General features: G+C 37.4%; 1 protein-coding gene across 3 annotated transcripts in view; it reads right to left on the bottom strand.

Moving 5' to 3' along the window:
- The window catches only part of LOC149801862 (dual oxidase 2-like), a 66,756-nt gene that overhangs the window by 36,711 nt on the left and 12,803 nt on the right, over positions 1–17,242 (bottom strand). For all 3 annotated transcript variants that reach the window (XM_089956232.1, XM_089956233.1, XM_089956231.1), the window contains exons 8-14: positions 16,933–17,029; positions 11,956–12,049; positions 11,526–11,619; positions 10,039–10,202; positions 9,436–9,620; positions 5,332–5,456; positions 3,541–3,702 (exon numbers count right to left, since the gene is read on the bottom strand). In XM_089956232.1, coding sequence (XP_089812358.1) covers positions 3,541–3,702; positions 5,332–5,456; positions 9,436–9,620; positions 10,039–10,202; positions 11,526–11,619; positions 11,956–12,049; positions 16,933–17,029 — 921 coding nt within the window. The remainder of the gene's footprint in view (positions 1–3,540; positions 3,703–5,331; positions 5,457–9,435; positions 9,621–10,038; positions 10,203–11,525; positions 11,620–11,955; positions 12,050–16,932; positions 17,030–17,242) is intronic.

A 17,242-nucleotide genomic window follows, 5' to 3' on the forward strand; every position in this document is an offset into this window, starting at 1 on the left:
TTAGTACCCATGATAGATTCCACTTGGGCAAAGATCAAACGTCACTGGGCAGGGGTAATCGAAAACAGATAGAAGATCGAACAGGTCTTGGTTTTTCCGATATTCTCTCTTCCATAATGCATTGTATCAGTGATCGTGGAACGGTAGGTTTTAATTGTGAATGGTAACAACTTTTTCTCGTAGAAGAGCCATATGAAGTTAACTATTGAGATATTGATGCCTGCAGTGGTATACGTATTATTGTGCGCAGCACTGTTAGACTATATTTCTTAGACTTTCTACACCTTTAAGGTGGAAGAGTCATCTAGCTTAAGCGATTTCTCCACCACTGGTTGTGAAAACAGTTTGTTCCAGAAGGCGTATTTTAATAAGATCATCATGTGTAGGTTCAGCAATTGTGGACTGGAATGAAACATTTACCGTTGTGGTTACTTGAACAGATGAGGCAATATCTCGATCTCCTGACAATTCTGTTGTGAGATTTAAAAGGTCATTGACTCAAAGTATCCTATGAGAGTGGAGTAATCAGGATGAGGCGGCCCTCCGATTGTTTTACTTTCTTTATCACTTTCAGAACCTGAGGTGATGGAGAAGAAGCGTATACATTTGGTCGCTCCCATCCACAGAAGGAGCATCGATCCGGACTGGTAAGACAAATGTTGGTATCTAGTCACTCCACCTTGTAGCGAATATGTTCACCAAAGTTCGATCTCATCGGGTACCTAAAGAGTGAAAAGCAAGGGATCAAAAGACCATTCCGTTTCTATTAGCTAGTTCTGATTGAGAACTCATTAAAAGCTTTCAGAACGGTCTTAAGCTAGAGAATGTTGATATGTAAATAATGATCCTGAAGGAGTCACATTCACCTGGTATCCCTAGTCCATATGTTCGCATCCGTACAGATCCTGCTTTCCGCAGGTTGTGCTTGATAAGGTATCCACGACGTGAGTCTAGTGAGGTTCCCCTGCCTTCGAGGTGGAACCTGATATTGCGCAGATTGTGACAATTGGACCTATTGTGAAAGGTTCGGCCTCCATTTGGACCACATAATCATATAATGGGAACCCAAAAAGACAATCTTTGGTTCGGACGTCCGCTGCAGCGTCGAGCAAAACACAGCAGGCGAAGGAGCCTGAAGGAGACATACTCTGCTCACTTTAATGTTGAGTTCCAGACCTAGATGACCAAAATCTTGAATTGGTACTAGGTCGGAGATGTCTCTGCTGACAAGGAGGCTGAAAACGAGAAGAAGCGTAACAAGTTATAGGTCATGCTACAAGATATAACTCTCCTGCTGTTGTGTAGCCTGTAAGGTTTTGTTGGTGAATCACAAGAACTTAAGGAAGCCGTGTGAGTGGGGACGTGAAGTCACGCCTCTTACAGGTCAACTCTAATTGCGTAGTCTCCCCTTTGGATGGTATTTGTTGCATTCCATCGTGAGCAAAGAAAATCTAAAAGGTCCCATAGGTTGACGACCAAGTGACGAGTGCCGAGTTTGCAGCTGAAGAATCAATGGGCAAATGAGGGTTGTCGGGTTCATATGTCATCATGGCAAAATTTCCCATTCGGCAGCGAAGGATTAGAGTCTTCCTCCTAGCGTGATCAGTAATAACGGGACGTAAAGATAGTGTCATGTGAGATAGTGAGAATTTCATAAAGAGAAACGCTAGCAAAAACGATCTCCCTCCTTTTGACTCTTATCCACTTTAGTTCAGGAGAACTGTGGTTTTCGATGGTTATATATTCAGTAAGACTCCCTCGCAGTGGCCTGGGCTCCAGGGACGTCCCTGAGATCTTATTTAATTGCCTAGCAATATTCACCAAAGTAACTTAGATTATAAGGGAGGGAAAGAAGGCATCCTTGGTGGCTTGTTTGCTCTCTATCGTGGTCCCCAGCAAATGATACAGTTTCGAACCTTTGCGTGCAGGCTTATAATATCTTCGTCCCTTACATTATGCATCTACGCCTTCTCATTCAGTACTCATAGAATTGTTGCCCATTGACGTCTGTTCATAATATGCAAGTCTGACATGTATTCAAAGAATGACAACTAGAGTAAGCTACACATGTATATTGGTTACCTGTCTTGCTCACCCGTGGTCTATATCGGTTAAGCAAAAACAAAACTAGAGCAGACAATATATATATATATATATATATATATATATATATATATATATATATATATATATATATATATATATATATATATATATATATATATACAGAGAGAGAGAGAGAGAGAGAGAGAGGGAGGTGAATTGCCGCACGAGTCCTGCTTTATGTACTTAGGAGTGTCTATGCAGAGCTACACACTATGACAATTACCTGTAAAAGGACGCAAATTGCCATGTAGGGCATCGCTATTGATAGGCATGAAGCAGGCGCTAAATTATTTATTTTAACAGCAGGCTACTTGTAGGAAGACAAATTTCTGACTGCCTATAAGGTAAAATGCAGTCGCTTAAAGTAACTATGCAGTGGACGTAATGAGTATGACAATATAGAAAACTCACCTGTATGTATCCGGACGGAGCCAAAATTATACAGCAATATTAAATGAGTTTTCTATATTATGCACCAGACCCGCACTTATTAATATGGTGTGTGTGTGTGTGTGTGTGTGACTTGGATTTTTAACGTAGCTTTAACAATTTTTCAGTCATATCGCTACAATGTTTGCAGTGTGGCAGCTTATAGCGATGTCCAGCACTGGGGCATCATGCCGCAGACATGTAGCATGATGTCACACCCAGTTGCATTATCCTGACACCAGGCCGACCAGTCCGAACGCTATCATCTTAATGCTGAGCGCCAAGCAAGGCAGCCGTAAGTACCATTTTTGTAAGTATTTTGTATTAATATGGTTATAGCAATGTGAGGGGAGGCCATGTTCCAAGGGCGCATAATTGTGTTAAGATGGCAAAGTAAAAACACTGAAAAGTCAAAACCGTCGTGGCTGACGAAAGAAAGAACAGAAAATTGGGAAATTTATAGACGGATTATGCCTCCCTTCGTAGATGAAACTCCTCCAATTTGTTTTAGGGTAGAAAACTTCGAAGCTACTTGCATGGATTTTGCGAGGCCTCTCTGACTCTAGAGAACGTGCTACTCGTCATGAGCGGAAGTGGTAACTGCAGAATTCACGGTATTTGGCGCCAAACCGGTATTAAGGGGAGATCACTCTATCTACTGCCACCTAGGTCGGCAGATACCTTTCAGCTTTTAGCTAAAAGGTTTTAATCTGGGAGGGCTGGATTTGCGAAATAGCAACAGTTATCCCATGGTATTATGATCGGATAACATATTTGAAGAAGAAATAGTACATCCATAGGTTAATGGTAAAAAGTTGTTATCTAACCTTAAAAGAACGTTATGCAACTGAGACGACTGTTTAAGCCACCGCTACCAATATAAGCGGCTTTTTTTAAGAGATCAAGACCTTGGACGCGTACGAATTATAACACACCCGTTGATAAGCTAGCATAATACAAGAGTACTGAAATGAAAAAGAAAACAAAATATTAAAGGATAATTACCTAGGATGAATAACACAAGAAAGAAATACGTCAGTGCAAAGGCCTCTTCACTGCCCGAGAAGAAATCGTATGTTTGTAGAGAAGTGCACGACTCAAAAATCGGAACCCCGTTGTAGGCTTTCTCTGGGTCCAACTGCTTGGGTTGCTCGTTGCAGTTGACTCCTGAAACATGTGTTGTCAAGGTATTATTTATCTGGTAGATAGGAAATGGAAGTACGGTATGCATGTGTAATAAGGTTACTGTATCTCGGAGACAGGAAATGGAAGTAAGGCATGCATGTGTAATCAAGCTATTTTTTATATCGTAGATAGGTAATGGAAGTAGGGCATGCATGTATTATCAATGTGTTATTTATCTGGTAGATAGGTAATGGAAGTAGGGCATGCATGTATTATCAATGTGTTATTTATCTGGTAGATAGGTAATGGAAGTAGGGCATGCATGTATTATCAATGTGTTATTTATCTGGTAGATAGGTAATGGAAGTAGGGCATGCATGTATTATCAATGTGTTATTTATCTGGTAGATAGGTAATGGAAGTAGGGCAAGAATGTTTTATCAATATATTATTTATCTGGTACATAGATAAGTGAAGTAAGGCATAAGTATGGCATGCATGTATTATGAAGGTTTTTTCTATCTGATAGTTATTTAATGAAGTAAGGCAAGCATTGTAATCAAGGTATTATTTATCTGGTAGATAGTTAATGGATGTAGGATATACATTTGTTATCGGGATATTATTTATCTGGTCGACAGTTAACAGAAGCAAGGCATGCATTTTATATCAGGTTTATGTATGTAATAGATAGTTAATGGAAGTAGAGCATGCATTTGCTATAGGCGTTTTATGTATGTAATAGATAGTTAATAGATGCAAGGCATGCGTTATCTATCAGGGTTTTATGTATGTAATAGTTAATGGAAGTAGAGCATGCATTTGTTATAGGCGTTTTATGTATGTAATAGATAGTTAATAGATGCAAGGCATGCATTGTCTATCAGGATTTTATGTATGTAATAGATAGTTAATGGAAGTAGAGCATGTTATAGGGGTTTTATGTATCTTGTAGATAGGTAATAGCAGTGGGGCATGCATATTATATTGAGCTATTATTTACTTGGAAGACTAACTGAATCGGTTTGGTTTAGACAATTTTTACCACTTGTTATACAATATGTAATGCATCAAGAATTCATTATACATTAATACATTACAAAGAGAGCAACTTGTAAAAATTTCTTAGTTTACCCTTCCTAAACGGCTATAAGATTTGCCCTAATGATAAAAACATTTAAATCTTAAACATAAATACTGAAATTCTTAGACAAGCAAGTGCGTGCAGACTTATCACTTAAGATAATTGTTGAAAGAATCAAGTCATTATAACAAATAAAAGCATGAATTTTGGAATTATCGACAGCTGGAAGATTGAAATTGTTCCCTTTAAAATACAAACGGAGAGATGATCACTAGAGGTCATAGTTCAAAAGTCAAAATATATACGAGTCTAGGCGTTGTTATTAATTGCAACTGATATTTTGACATGTGTGTGTGTGTGTGTGTGTGTGTGTGTGTGTGTGTGTGTGAATAAATTAATTCCAATGCAAGCAAGTTAATGTTTGCCAGAAAAAAAATACATGATAATTTGGACTGACTGGTTAATAATATCTCTCTCTCTCTCTCTCTCTCTCTCTCTCTCTATATATATATATATATATATATATATATATATATATATATATATATATATATATATATATATATATATTACATTCGTTAACTTACTGTCGGACGGTCTGAAGAGAAAGACGTCTCGCTGCATGTCCTCCAACTGGACTAGCGTGACAGACGTTATAATGTCATATAAAGTTGTTGTGTTTATGTCAAACATCTCGGAATCCGTCAGCTTGCTAAATCAATGGTATAATTAAACTTAAATACAAGAGTCAGAATATATGAGATATTATATAAATTGTTTGCGGTGAATTTTACTACGTATATTCCCTTTCGTGTCATATTTTGCATTATACATAGCGGAATCTGTTAGCTTGCAACATCAATTGTAAGACAAAGTATAGATCAGACACAAATCGAAACAATATGTGTCTTTCATTATTGTACTTGATATTAGTCAGCAGTCTCCACTAATCATGATTCCCACCTCACTTGACTTACCTGGCCCCGTATATTCAAACTTATAGCAACTTATTAATTAGCACTTTCCACTAATCATGATTCTCACCTAACTAGACCTGGCCCCGTATATTCAAACTTATAGCAACTTATTAATTAGCACTTTCCACTAATCATGACTCTCACCTAGCCTGACCTGGCCCCGAATATTCAAACTTTATAGCAACTTATTAATTAGCACTTTCCACTAATCATGATTCTCACCTAACTTGACCTGGCCCCGTATATTCAAACTTTATAGCAACTTATTAATTAGCACTTTCCACTAATCATGATTCTCACCTAACTAGACCTGGCCCTGCATATTCAAACTTTATAGCAACTTATTAATTAGCACTTTCCACTAATCATGACTCTCACCTAGCCTGACCTGGCCCCGAATATTCAAACTTTATAGCAACTTATTAATTAGCACTTTCCACTAATCATGATTCTCACCTAACTTGACCTGGCCCCGTATATTCAAACTTTATAGCAACTTATTAATTAGCACTTTCCACTAATCATGATTCTCACCTAACTTGACCTGGCCCCGTATATTCAAACTTTATAGCAACTTATTAATTAGCACTTTCCACTAATCATGATTCTCACCTAACTTGACCTGGCCCTGCATATTCAAACTTTATAGCAACTTATTAATTAGCACTTTCCACTAATCATGATTCTCACCTAACTTGACCTGGCCCTGCATATTCAAACTTTATAGCAACTTATTAATTAGCACTTTCCACTAATCATGATTCTCACCTAACTTGACCTGGCCCTGCATATTCAAACTTTATAGCAACTTATTAATTAGCACTTTCCACTAATCATGATTCTCACCTAGCCTGACCTGGCCCCGAATATTCAAACTTTATAGCAACTTATTAATTAGCACTTTCCACTAATCATGATTCTCACCTAGCCTGACCTGGCCCCGAATATTCAAACTTTATAGCAACTTATTAATTAGCACTTTCCACTAATCATGATTCTCACCTAACTAGACCTGGCCCTGCATATTCAAACTTTATAGCAACTTATTAATTAGCACTTTCCACTAATCATGATTCTCACCTAGCCTGACCTGGCCCCGAATATTCAAACTTTATAGCAACTTATTAATTAGCACTTTCCACTAGTCATGATTCTCACCTAGCCTGACCTGGCCCCGAATATTCAAACTTTATAGCAACTTATTAATTAGCACTTTCCACTAATCATGATTCTCACCTAGCCTGACCTGGCCCCGAATATTCAAACTTTATAGCAACTTATTAATTAGCACTTTCCACTAATCATGATTCTCACCTAGCCTGACCTGGCCCCGAATATTCAAACTTTATAGCAACTTATTAATTAGCACTTTCCACTAATCATGATTCTCACCTAGCCTGACCTGGCCCCGAATATTCAAACTTTATAGCAACTTATTAATTAGCACTTTCCACTAATCATGATTCTCACCTAACTAGACCTGGCCCTGCATATTCAAACTTTATAGCAACTTATTAATTAGCACTTTCCACTAATCATGATTCTCACCTAGCCTGACCTGGCCCCGAATATTCAAACTTTATAGCAACTTATTAATTAGCACTTTCCACTAATCATGATTCTCACCTAACTAGACCTGGCCCCGAATATTCAAACTTTATAGCAACTTATTAATTAGCACTTTCCACTAATCATGATTCTCACCTAGCCTGACCTGGCCCCGTATATTCATACTTTATAGCAACTTATTAATTAGCACTTTCCACTAATCATGATTCTCACCTAGCCTGACCTGGCCCTGCATATTCAAACTTTATAGCAACTCATACCCAGCTCAAAATTCAAACGAATGAAGAAACATCCATTACTTCACTCTGGATCAAGGAGAGTACTGGGTGGCCGACTGGTCTAAAGAGCTCGCCATTACCAATCACTAAACATCTAACCTCTCTCCTCGTGGGTTCGAATCTCTGGCTTGGCCAATGTGGTTATGTAAGGACGTTTGCCAGCTGCTTCTTACTGGGCTTTTCCTGGATTCTTCTTCCACGATTTATACTGGCCATCATGTATAGCCTATCATCCGCGGATAAATGGGGTTAAACCAATAACAAAAAACAATACCGGTTTCGACGTGTGCATAGCTATGCCGTCAAAGATTGGTGGTTTTGTCAACTTCGAGAATAGCATCGTAAGCGTAATATGCTGATCATGGTCATTAAGCTCTTCAACTTGAATGCACACTCAAACGCACACATTGCACTACATAATTCCTTTTTTACCTCAAAAATATGCATCAATTAAATAAATTCCAAGTGCATAAATGAATTTACACGCTACCGAAGATTAAAAATTGAGATTGAATGCATACTCAGATTTTGTTGTGTGAATAAGGTGCCTGAGTTATGTTGACCATGTTGTATGAGAGACGAACAAAATAAAAAAGAAACAAATAGTTCTTCAGTATTCTTGGCTAATTGTAATTAAATAAAGGAAACAGTAGCTGCATGTTTTGAATTTTAATTGTATACATCAGTTCAATTTTGCCAAAAAAGAACAAGGAGTGTGTCTTCATGAACTGGAATAAACTTCGATCACATACATTTTTAAAAAAAATATGGCTTCTGGTTTTGTACTCTTAAGTTTTGATATGTGACCTACGTTTTCTGAGAATTTAAGGATAAATTATTTCAGTAGTATTTTAATAAACACAAGTTATATCAATAACACAGCTTATAATAACTTGATAGTGATATACAGAGTTAAACAATTTCTTAAAACATGACGAAAAGTTTCAGGCCAGTGTGTATGCATTTTTGAGCGCTTTATATACATCTAAAGTATTCGTACTAAAATCCCGAGACCTCTTATTTGAGTCACAAAGTCATGATGAAATTGTTCAGCATTGTATTTTCAAACTGAGTGATAAAGTCATTATGCAGACTGCTTGCATTGTATTTTCGAACTGAGTGTCCGTCCTTGCAATGTAAATAATGGACCTATTGTTCTGCAGCGTATGACCTTGTATCTGGGCGTTTTTTTTTTTTTTGTTTTTTTTTTTTTTCTGGCTATGCAGTAGAAGTGACTTATTTGAAACTTACCATTTAGTTCATAGGATGTCACGACAAAACATTTTCTGCAAAACCAAGCTTTTCTTTTCAAATTTTTGCCAGATTATTAGAGATTTATTTTTGGATTACATGAAGTCGGGAACCAGACACAATTTTGGTTATCTGTCCTGAATGGGTCATGGAACAAAATACGTAACTTTACACTATTGCATGATGCATTTACAAGTAAAAATTAGTAAATGAGCTATAATTATATATGTTTGCGCCGTTGCCTCGGCTAAGCAAGTATTTGAAAAAAAAGGGAAACCCTTTGTAAAGTTGATGACGACCTCAAATTTAGCGCAATTTAAGTGCTTTGTATGCCCACGAGTATCGTTGAATATTTGTCCCCTTCCTCTTTTTATAATTTCATATTTTCTATCGTTTCTACAAATGTGTTTGTTTTTGTTTGGTTTATTTTAGTTTTGCCAAAACCTCTCACTCATGACTGAAAAATGAACATCGCAGGTATTTTGTAACAGACTACCAATATGTAGCTTTCTGCAAATAATTTCGTTTATCGCAAGACAGTCAAACTGGAGTATGATTACCTGTATCCACTTGCATGTAAGTGGCAAATGCATTATAGGAAGTACCAAATAGTTACCTTGTTTCCTTATTCTCAAACCAGAACCTGTCACTGTTCCGTATTCTGAGGAACTGCTCCAGTAAGATGGTTCTGAAGAGTTCTCCGGGGCCGTCTGGCGTGGTCTCTAGAAGACCTCCCGTGAAAAGATCTACGTCATCAGGACGAGTTGTATTCCCGTAAAGGGCTCTCAGTCTTTTTATCTCCTAAGGATCATAAAGTACGTTCATAAATAAATAAAATTCAAGGGATAGAAACAATAAGCTAGACAGGCACGTCATTCATAAATCATTAGGTTATTGTTTAATTATTTCTCTGTTATTAAGTGAATTGTTGACAAAAACAAGGCAAAACTAAATGACCATTTGTACATTTAGTTCTGAACCGGTAGGTTAGCATTACTAATACAGATATTAATGATTGCATTTTAGGATTTTAATTGGTTCACACGTTTATATCACTAATCCAAGCTATTAGTACTTCATTGCAAGTTACACTGAGTGATTACTGGGAATTTTCATAAAAATATTACCATGGATATTACTAAAAATAATTTCTCATAAAATTCAAATTATAATGAAAACGTTTAAATGATAATAACAGACCAGAAAAGCACTAAATTACCTCCTTGTTGTAGGAAGGATTAATAGCTTCCCATGATTTTTTCTCCTTCAATCCGTACGCCCTTCGGACCGTGTTGTAGTCTGCTATCCCATGATCCCTTCCCCGCTGGATGTTTAGAGCAGCGAGATCCCTTCTGGAAAACTCCAGAGGCCCGAACACGCTCTCTGTTATAAAGCATTCAAAACTTTAAACAATGTGAAACTTTATCAGACTTTCATGAGCATTCGTTTATGAAAAGAAGGGACAAACGGGTAAGACAATTACGAAGCTATTAGTACGTATATTAACTTGGTTATGATCATCAATGTCGTCATCGTTGTCGTCGTCGCAGTAGTAGTAATCATTATCATATATTGTGGTCTAACCATTATTATATACCATATTTTATTCCCACTTATTTAATATAATGAAAAGTAATTATTATTTCACCGTCAGAAAAGATATGTCATCCTTTAAAATAATTTGGGTGTCATGTTCATCATTCGTATTTGTGACATAGGGTTTGGTATGAATGAGTTACCCTTACTGAGATGCACCACCTTATAAATTTTCGTGTCTGTGGGTAAACTAGGATTCATGATCAAAATCTAGAATGAATGCATAGGGTCTGGATTTTGAGGGAGTAAGAAATGAATGAAAGAACGAACACAGAAGAAAAAAAAAACGAACAAACGAATCAATGGGCATAACGCAATACACCACCCCACCTTCGCTTGGACAATGAAAGGCCGATAAATCAGCCCCACACCCGTGGTGATATTGACTGACATTTAGGGGCTGATATCGTCTATTCATTAAAACATGCCAAAAGCTGTAGCCAGTCTTGCCTGCACAAATCGGCGTACATTTTAATTTCTTATCGATATTTCTCGCGGCTGTGGAGATACCGTCGGCTGAAGAGTTCTTTTGACGACATGTACATCATAGCAAATCCTATGTTTGGAAACTTGTAAATTCAGTAAAATACCACAACCCTTGGTCCCGTGGCAATTTTGAACTTTACGCTATATATGGCTGTGGCCATATACCGTTAAAAGTCTAAAGTGTACCCAGATTTGTTCCGGAAATATCTACATGCAGCAAAAAGTGCACATTTCAAAGAACAAGTGACATCAGACCCAAATATCGTCCGTCATTATCAACACAGATTTGTCAGGGGTGGGGGTAGTTTGACAGAGAATAAACGATGGTATACGTAGACACAGTATTAAAAGTACTGGTAATGGCGATTTTCGAACTTGGTAATTTCATTATATCAACATTACCCATCATTACCATCTTCAGACTAGAAATAACAATCTAAAAAGACACCTTGACACGGTTACTTTCGTCATTTTATAACTAAAAAAATGGAGCTACTTTTAATATTTAAACGATATTTTAAGACTAGTCGGAATATTACTCATTCGCATTTTGTTGAAAGCAAAATAATTCCTGTCGGAAAAAAAAACAGTTAAATTGCATGCCTGACAGATTTTATTGCATACCTGATATATCGGGCACCAGTAAAGAATCTTCCCGCTCAGCTATAGTTGACGCCATCCCTCGTAGAATAGATGTCATGTCGGCCTCTACAAAGTCCTGTGAAGTATACAAAACGGTAATGTCTATTAACTGAAAGGAGATTGAACAAAATGCAACATCATGAGATAGTCCGCTGTTTTCTTTTGTTATGTTTTCTCAATACTCAATTCAAGATACCAGCAAATGAGTTCACTTCCTTCGCTAACAATTATTCCCGAACATAATATGAAAAAATTATTTAGAAAACTATATTCTTTATAAGCTATTTTTAAAATAACCTATCTATCGAAAAATGGACGGAATCAATCAATTTATTAAAATGTCCACATTACAGAGTTTCATCAGTTGCATCCTATTCTTATTTTAAGGTTATGCCAACTGTCGGAATCTTACCCTGGAATTCCAGAAGGTGTTACACAGGCGGATGGCTGATACTTGACGGAACTCCCCCGGCAGTTGGTACCGTATGTAGTTGCAATTGCCGTCCCTGGTACAAAAACAAAAACAAATAACGTGTCAACCACATATTCTTTTTCAGAATTAAAGTTCCAATTATAATCTTGTAAAAAAAAAATGCTTTAGCTCTGGACGAGACGGAGGAGTGATGGGTATATGTGTATTCAATCCACATGAAAATAATAATAATAATAATAATAATAATAATAATAATAATAATAATAATAATGAGCATTTTGTATAGCGCCTAATCTTTAGAAGCTCTACGCGCTTTACAACATTAGACAACACCTATAAGATAAAAAACATATAATGATATGATTACAAAAACAAATACCGTGAAATTAGAAAACATTATAAAAACATGCTGAGAATATTTAAGGTAGAAATTATTATTAGGTCTTTAAGTTTGTTCTTGCAGTCGAAATAAGTGAGTTTTGAGAGCACTCTTGAATGTGATCACTGTGTCTTTGTGTTTAAGTTCAGTGGGCAATTCATTCCACGCTGCTGGGCCCTGGTATGCAAAAGAACACTGTCCATATGACTTTGTGTTCATAGTGGGAATAATGAGTATACGATTGTCAGAAGAGGAGCGTAACTATCTTGCTGGTGTATACACATGGGTGAGGTCAGATAGTTATGTTGGACTAGAGTCCGACAGTGAAACGTAGCACAGAGAACAAATTTTGTGTTTGATTCTGGATCGAATGGATAGCCTGTGTAGGGTACAGAGCATCAGGGAGGTGTGCTCTGATCGTGGTACTCTAAGTATGATCCGAGCAGCTGTGTTTTGAACTTTTTGAAATCTCTGGAGCATATATTGAGATGAACCAGACAGAATTGAGTTACAATAGTCCAGTCTTGAAAGTACTAATGAACACACAAGTGTTTTAGTGGCATCAACTGAAAGATGTTTGCGAACTGAGCTGATGCGTCTCAGCTCAAGATATGCAGCCTTGCATATGTTCATGACATGTTGGTGCAATGTGAGAGTACTGTCCAGAGTAACACCTAGGTTTCGTACTGATTGTGTGAATTTAATGTTGGTGTTGCTGATATTTATTGTTTGAGGTAAAGGATGTGAAAGAGAAAGTCTTTGTGTTGTGATCAGAATGGCCTCAGTTTTATCATCATTCATGTGCAGCTTGTTACATGTCATCCATGATTTCACATCAGAAATGCACCTCTCTACACCTTCGATGGTAGCATCAACTTCAGCTGGGTGGCTAGATTTGTATATTTAGGTGTCACCAGCGTACAATTGGTGAGACACTGGATGATGATCTATGACACTTGAGAGGGGCCCCGAGTGGCCGAGTGGTCTAAAGCGCTCACCGTTCCGGATCACTGCCATCTCACCTCTGTCTGCGTGGGTTCGAGTCCAAGGCTCGGCTAGCGTGGGTACGTGGGAAAGCCTGCCAGTAGCTTCTCGTTGGTCGGTGGTTCTTCCCTGGGTTTTCCAGGGTTCTTCCTCCACCAGTTATACTGGCCGCCATGTATAGCCTATCTTGTGCTGAAAAATGGCGTTAAACCCTAGAACAACAACAACAACAACAACAACAACATGACACTTGAGAGCGACTGATTGTACAGAATGAAGACAACAGGTCCAAAAAAAGACCCCTTTGGAACACCACAACATAGATCAACTGGGCTGGAGTGTATTCCATTTGCAGACACAAATTGTGTCCTGTTGACCAAGTAGGACTTGAACCACAGTAAGGCTGTATCATGATTGCCAAATACATGCTGGATACGGTGAAGTAATATATCATGGTCTGTCGTGTCAAATGCTGGAGACAAATCAAGGAGGGTGAGGGCTGTAATCTTTCCGCTATCCAACGCAGAGAGAATGGCATTAACTACTTTTAGAAGAGTAGTTTCAGTACTGTGGCAAGGGCGATATGCAGATTGTACATTGCTAATAAGACTGTTTGAATTTATATGAAATACAAGCTGGGATAGAACAACCTTTTCTAAGATTTTTTTTATATGAATGGGAGGTTAGAAACTGGGTGGTAGTTTTTTTAAATCGTTATGGTCCAGTGTTGGTTTTTTCAGCAGAGGCTTTACAATGGCAGTTTTGAAAAATGATGGGAATTCCCCGGATGAGAGAGAGGTATTAATAACATCAGTTAGTGAAGGCAATACTGGATCTAAGCACTCAGGCTGTAATGATGTTGGAATTGGATCAAGTTCACGTGACTTTGGTGCACTCTTCATCAGGATTGTACGTACGAAATCCATAGAGACAGGTTCAAATGTGCTAATGGTTGCCGCTCAAATTCTCTATCCCAACTGTATCATGACGACGAGTCAGTTGAAATTGTGGTGTCAAGCTTATCTCTAATGGTTTGTACTTTGTCACGGAAGAAATTTGCAAACATGTCCGGAAGGTTGACTGGTGAGAAGGTAGTTGGAAGTGGTGCAGATTTGTTCCTTGACATTAGCTTGGTAGTAATCTCGAAGAGCTCTTTGCAGCTGGAACTTTCCATGATCTTAGTAGTGTAGTGGACTGATGTGTGTGTGTGTGTGTGGATTGAATGTATGTATATATATATATATATATATATATATATATATATATATATATATATATATATATATATATATATATATATATATATATATATATATATATATATACGCATGCATGTATGTAAATCCCGATTCGTAAATCGTGATCGGGTCTGCGTTCATGAACATTCTCTTGTAAGTCAAGGATCCGTATAGTAAAAAAAAACGATGTGAGTGGTTCCAATCATGCTTTCTTTAAAACAACATGACGGAATGTGTGTAACGAGATCAACATTCTCTAACTGCACCAGTTCACATTGGCATATACGTAGGTTTGTGTAGATCATCATTTGCGTCTAAAGTAGCTTCTCTGCAACTCCACGTTCCAATGTATTTGAACCGAAATTTTTACAGTGAAAAATGCGGATGAAGCTATATAATGTAATCAGTCTGAGGAGTTCATTTTACATAATGAGTCTGTTAACTATGCGTATTATCGGCCCACTGTTTAGAAGAAAGCATGCTTTAATTTATAATTTATTCTGACAAGTAGGTTCGCCATTTTCTCGCAGAGGCGCAGTATTTTTGACATGTATTTTGTGTGTGTTCGCTGCATTTTCAATCGTAAATAAATGTATACATTGTTATATGTAACTTTTTGTTGTTGTTATTATTGTTGTTCACGTGAATTTAACGCACTTTTCAGCACACGATAGGATAAACACATGGCGGCCAGTAAAAGTGGTAGAGGAAGAACCCTGGAAGATCCGGGTAAAAACCTCCAACCCACGGGAGTTGTATGTAAGAAACATGATGTCAAGAACAAGCACTTTTTGTCTCAAATTTCTTATAATTTACAACTTCTATGATCAAATAAATAAATAAATAATGTGCTGTGACCGGGTTTGAGAAATGCGATTTAAAATATTGGTTCGTAAATCTACTCAAACTAACTAATAAGACAATACAAGAAGAATATCATTATTATAAATATGTTTTCTTGTCTAAATGAATTATGTGTATTCTTTTTTAGTCAGTCGCACATATTTACATGATTTTTAGAGAGAAATGTTGATCTTGTATGGATTTTGTTTAGCTCCTTCGTGAAATAGAATTGATGCAGCACTCATAAAAATGAAGAATTCGAATGAAAACAAATTCGTTTATTTAGTTAATACCCATCTCATTAAATCTAGTGCGCAACTTTTAGTAAATACATAGCACAGAAGCAGTCTAATGGATATAGACTCGTATACAAACGTGTTAATCCCAGCCAGCATCACCCTTAAGTCCGTGCGACATCATCGGAAAAGAAAATGAGTTCGTGTGTGTGTGTGTGTGTGTGACTCCAGATTTTAACGTTGCTTTAATAATTTTAGTCATATAAAAATGATGTCTGCAGTGTGACAGTTTATAGTGATGTCTACCACTGGAGCATCATGTCGCAGACATGTAGCATCATGTTCGAACCAGTCACATTATCCTGACACCAGCGTCACCCACCCCACCCCCAGTCATAACACTAACCTCTAAATGCTGAGCGCGTAGTGAGGCAGCTGCTAGTACCATTTCTACAAGTATTTGGTATGACGCGGACTCCTGCATCCGAGGCAGACGCTCTAACCAATGTGGTCACCGAAGCGGTCTACTCCGTTTGTCTCAGAGTACCTAAATACATAGTCAACATGACCTGGCTGTGTGATAATTCAATTTATGATCTGATTATCGGATAAGCCACACATTTTGAAAATTGGTGTATCTTAGAATATAATGAAGATTATCATACTGATAGCAAATCTGAACACCGGTTTTTCCCATCACAATTTGTGACATCCATTACATGAATTACAGTGATGATAATTTATCCAAATTCACGCTGTTACAAAACCTGCCCTGTTGGAGAGGTATGGGGCTATAGCCATGAAACTTGCTCTTTATGATAGGTTTTTGTCATAAACCCTACCCTATTTGAAGGAAAGAGACGATGTAAAATAAAAAAAAAACCTGCAAAGTACGCGAGGAACGGGACTCTCCTAGAGTTATATTTCATGCACCAATACATACTGACGCAAAAAGTGAAAAGTGAGATTCGATAATACAAGAATTAAGCATTATCTACTTTAAATATAAGACTCACTCTACAGCATACTAGTATATTTTAAGAAAGACTTGAGTCTTACAGAACAACTTGGTATCGCTAAAGGACACATTTCTTTAGATATAGCAACAAAAACGTGCAAGGGTGGTGGTTTTAATAAATACGTGCACTACTGTAATTCCGTGTACCCGTGGTCATTTTGGCATTATTGCCCTAATTCAGTGTACCGTGATCATTTTGGCATTGTACGAGGCAGTAAAATGCATATAGAAATATCCAAGTTCCACCAAGGATCTTACCGTCGCCATATTCCAGCTGGAATTAAGGTGTGTCCAAACCTCATAGCGGCGGCCTGGAATTCGTGACTTATCGAGGGCATCAATGTAGAATCGTATCCTTCAAAGTAAATCAAATTATGAAGTTCATCTACTCACTATGTGCCGCATATTTGACAACATTATGCCACCCCAAAAAGTTTTTAAAAAATGAATTCAGATTCAGTGGTTTATATTGATTCATAAAGGAAGTGAAAATACGAATTTCGAGAGGAGAAAGGGTTCAGTCTGACTGAGGATGAGACGTATTCTTCACAATCAAAAAACTTCTTCA

The sequence above is a fragment of the Sinohyriopsis cumingii genome, chromosome 4, assembly GCF_028554795.1.
Source record: "Sinohyriopsis cumingii isolate HCF-2022 chromosome 4, ASM2855479v2, whole genome shotgun sequence".
Lineage (NCBI taxonomy): Eukaryota > Metazoa > Mollusca > Bivalvia > Unionida > Unionidae > Sinohyriopsis > Sinohyriopsis cumingii.